At 45.7% G+C, this 2,957-nt stretch overlaps 1 protein-coding gene across 1 annotated transcript in view; it reads left to right on the plus strand.

Moving 5' to 3' along the window:
- LOC106935916 (protein asteroid homolog 1-like) overlaps positions 1–2,957 on the plus strand; it is a gene marked incomplete at its 5' end in the record, with an annotated part of 15,577 nt that overhangs the window by 5,663 nt on the left and 6,957 nt on the right. Inside the window, one exon of the mRNA XM_015016643.1 lies at positions 2,593–2,731. Within this exon, the coding sequence (XP_014872129.1) occupies positions 2,593–2,731 (139 nt within the window). The remainder of the gene's footprint in view (positions 1–2,592; positions 2,732–2,957) is intronic.

Genomic DNA, 2,957 nt, shown 5'->3' on the forward strand with positions numbered 1-2,957 from the left:
TTATCTAGCTTTGCTAGCAGAGTCGTTAGCTAGCAGCTAGCTAATAGCACAACAACAACAGCCTGTATGATAAAAATCCTGAATCGATAGATCAGAACAGTTTCTCCTCACCTGGCTGTCTCCTCCCCTCAGTAGTTCTTCAGAGAAAGGCAGACAGAGGCCTGTCAGTGTCTGTTGTATCTCATTTCCTCTCTGCTTAAACCGCTGAAGCAGAAACGAGACTTCAACGTTTTCCGTCATCTGACAAGCAGCAGGTCTGCTCCACTCTCACCTCGACAGCCGGAGGCGGGGTAGAATGAGAGACCCGAGGGGAGGCGCTGATAAGCGGGCTGACAGAAGCCATGCAGAAGGAGAGAAGCTGTTGACGTGGCTGATTCAGCGCGGGGAACCAGTGGGAAGGCGATGGTGAAAAGATGGACGATGAGCTGGGAGGAAACGGTGACGTGGTCGGCTCATGTCAGGGCCTGAGGCGAAGAAGGACGGCCTGCGGATGTTAATGGTGGGACTAAGTGTCTGCTTGCCTAGATGGATCCTGGCATAGGTGGTGAAGGAGCAGGAAACGGTGAATCCCAGTCAGGCGATAGAGCGGCGGGAGCTGCTTGAAGAGATTGAAGCCGGGGCCAGGATAAATTCTCTTGCGATTGAAGGGAAGGGGCCAAGCATGTGGTTAAGTGGCCCTTATGACAGCAGGATCACAGGTGGAAAAACGGGGAATCATGAAGAAAAGGATCTGGTGAGATTGCTGACCGAGAAGCGGCTGAACGGATTGATCGCAGCTGGTAAGGGCAGAAGATCCTTTTCAACTGGAACTCAAACGATGATTGGCTGAAACAAGGCTTGACCGCTGACAGGTCCAGGGTGAAGAGAGGGAGGCGCTGATTGATGAGACAGGTGAGGCTAAAGAGTCTTCCAGATTGAATTTGCGCCGAAGCTTCATTTTTAAATAAAGATAAGGCAGATTTACTAGGGGAGATATTTGCTGCAGGTCATAGTGGTGAACATCTTACAGACATTCATAGTGTTACGGCCACTTGTAGCCAAAGTGCAATAAACAGCCAGCATGAAATGAACAATATTTATTATTACAAAATAAGAGGGTGTGTATTTACAGGAAGTGACCCAAAAACAACGATAAAAAGTAAAATAAATGAAAAAGGAAAATAAGAAAATCAGACTCTAAAAGAACAGCAGGGTGCAGCGACACGACTGCAAAAAACAAAAATGACCAAATGTTTATTAAATCACTGCAATTAAATCAATCTAAAAAACATTAAGAACACTACATACCTGTATCGCACAAACCAGCCCTCTCTGACTTACCATACCAAGTCTAAGGTCAATTTAACAGATCTGGCACAGCCCTGTCAAATAAAAACAAAATAAAAAACAAAAACATACAATTCAATCCAAATAAAAATATGCAAAGCCAACCTGCAGCGTCGAACAGCCACACGCCCAGGTGATGCTACCGCCGGATCACCAATAATGATATAATAAAAACACCACATCAGCACTGACTTAAGATGATCAAATTAAGAGTTTTCATTCTTACCACAAACAAACTGGAACCTGTGGGCCAACACACACCTGCCTGCCAGCTCCCCTTTTATGGGAGCTCAGGGTGTGGAGGGAGCGCCACCTGCTGGCTCCACCTGTTACAGTAGACAGCAGAAAATGCAAAAACTTGGAAATCATAAAAATTTATTGGAAAAATGTCAAAAATGCATGTCAACATTAGACATGAATATAACCATGAAAGAAATGAAAACGGGATGCTCAGCTCCAGGAGAGGATCAACTATGTTCTGCTGTGTTTCAACAGATTCCAGAAGTAACATTGAAATTAATATTAAAATTATTTAATAAAATATGGAAAGAAGGTTTAATACCAAATAGCTGGAAAAGGGCAACAATACTTCAGTTTAATAAACCAGGGAAAGATCCTGTCAGTCCAAATAACTATAGACCGACGGCTTTAACTTCTCATTTAAGTAAATGGATGGAGGAAATAATAGTAGATTAGATTATGATGTTAAACATAACATGGAGAGTCTGGCCAGTCCAGCCAAGATCTTTAAAGAAGGATTTCTCGCCGTCTCCAGGTTTGACCGATGTTAGAAACAACTGGTGGCTGTCTTTACATTCCTGGGGTAGTCGGGCTCAGTGCTGGTCTGGCTCCAGAGCTGCCTCTCAGGTATCCATCCTGTCTGTGGGGGTCAAGCAGAAGACCAGCTGCTGGTGTGTTCAGGACCGGGCCGGCGTGGTCGGACCACGACATCAGCTCCTCTCAGCAGGAGGCCATGGAAGGACAGACGTGTCTGCAGGATGGAGAGATGGAACGGGGGATGGATCGGGATGAATGGATGAGGCAACACATCTCTTGTGACATCCAGTGGCAAATATGCACAATGCAAGCAACTCATTCACCAATTTTTCTTCAGTTTCTGAACATTTAGAAAGAAAGAAGCCAGAGCTGTTTGCTGTCCAGACTGGATGCTACATGCCCTCATGAATCACTTCATTCTCTCTGCTTCTGAGTTTTTGTTCTTAGGGAGGTCAGAGTTACATGAAGACGTCTGGTTCTGTGTTGCAGCTTTTCAGAATAAGAGCGGCATACAGAAGGTGGACGTCAACGTGTCTCATGCCTTCAGCCAGTGGCAGGTCTGTATGAAGGACAGCATCCAACTGAACCAGCTGCTGGGCCTCCCTCTGCCAGAACCGGACGTCTCCAGGTGAGACGGCTTCAGGAAACCTCTGGAGGTTATTTTGGTGAAAACACCTCAGTGGTTATGGAGGAATTTTCCTGCCATAATCCAAGAGCACACATGTTCAGTCTGACAGCAGGACTTCATGTCTTTATTCTCAAAACTTGTAATGATTGCACTCTTTACTTCTCCTGGCGCTCACACTTAGTCTCTGCTCAGAGCGGATGGATGGATGGATGGATGGATGGATGGA

Source organism: Poecilia latipinna, unplaced genomic scaffold (genome assembly GCF_001443285.1).
Source record: "Poecilia latipinna isolate Pla-1442-1.1 unplaced genomic scaffold, P_latipinna-1.0 Scaffold2044, whole genome shotgun sequence".
Lineage (NCBI taxonomy): Eukaryota > Metazoa > Chordata > Actinopteri > Cyprinodontiformes > Poeciliidae > Poecilia > Poecilia latipinna.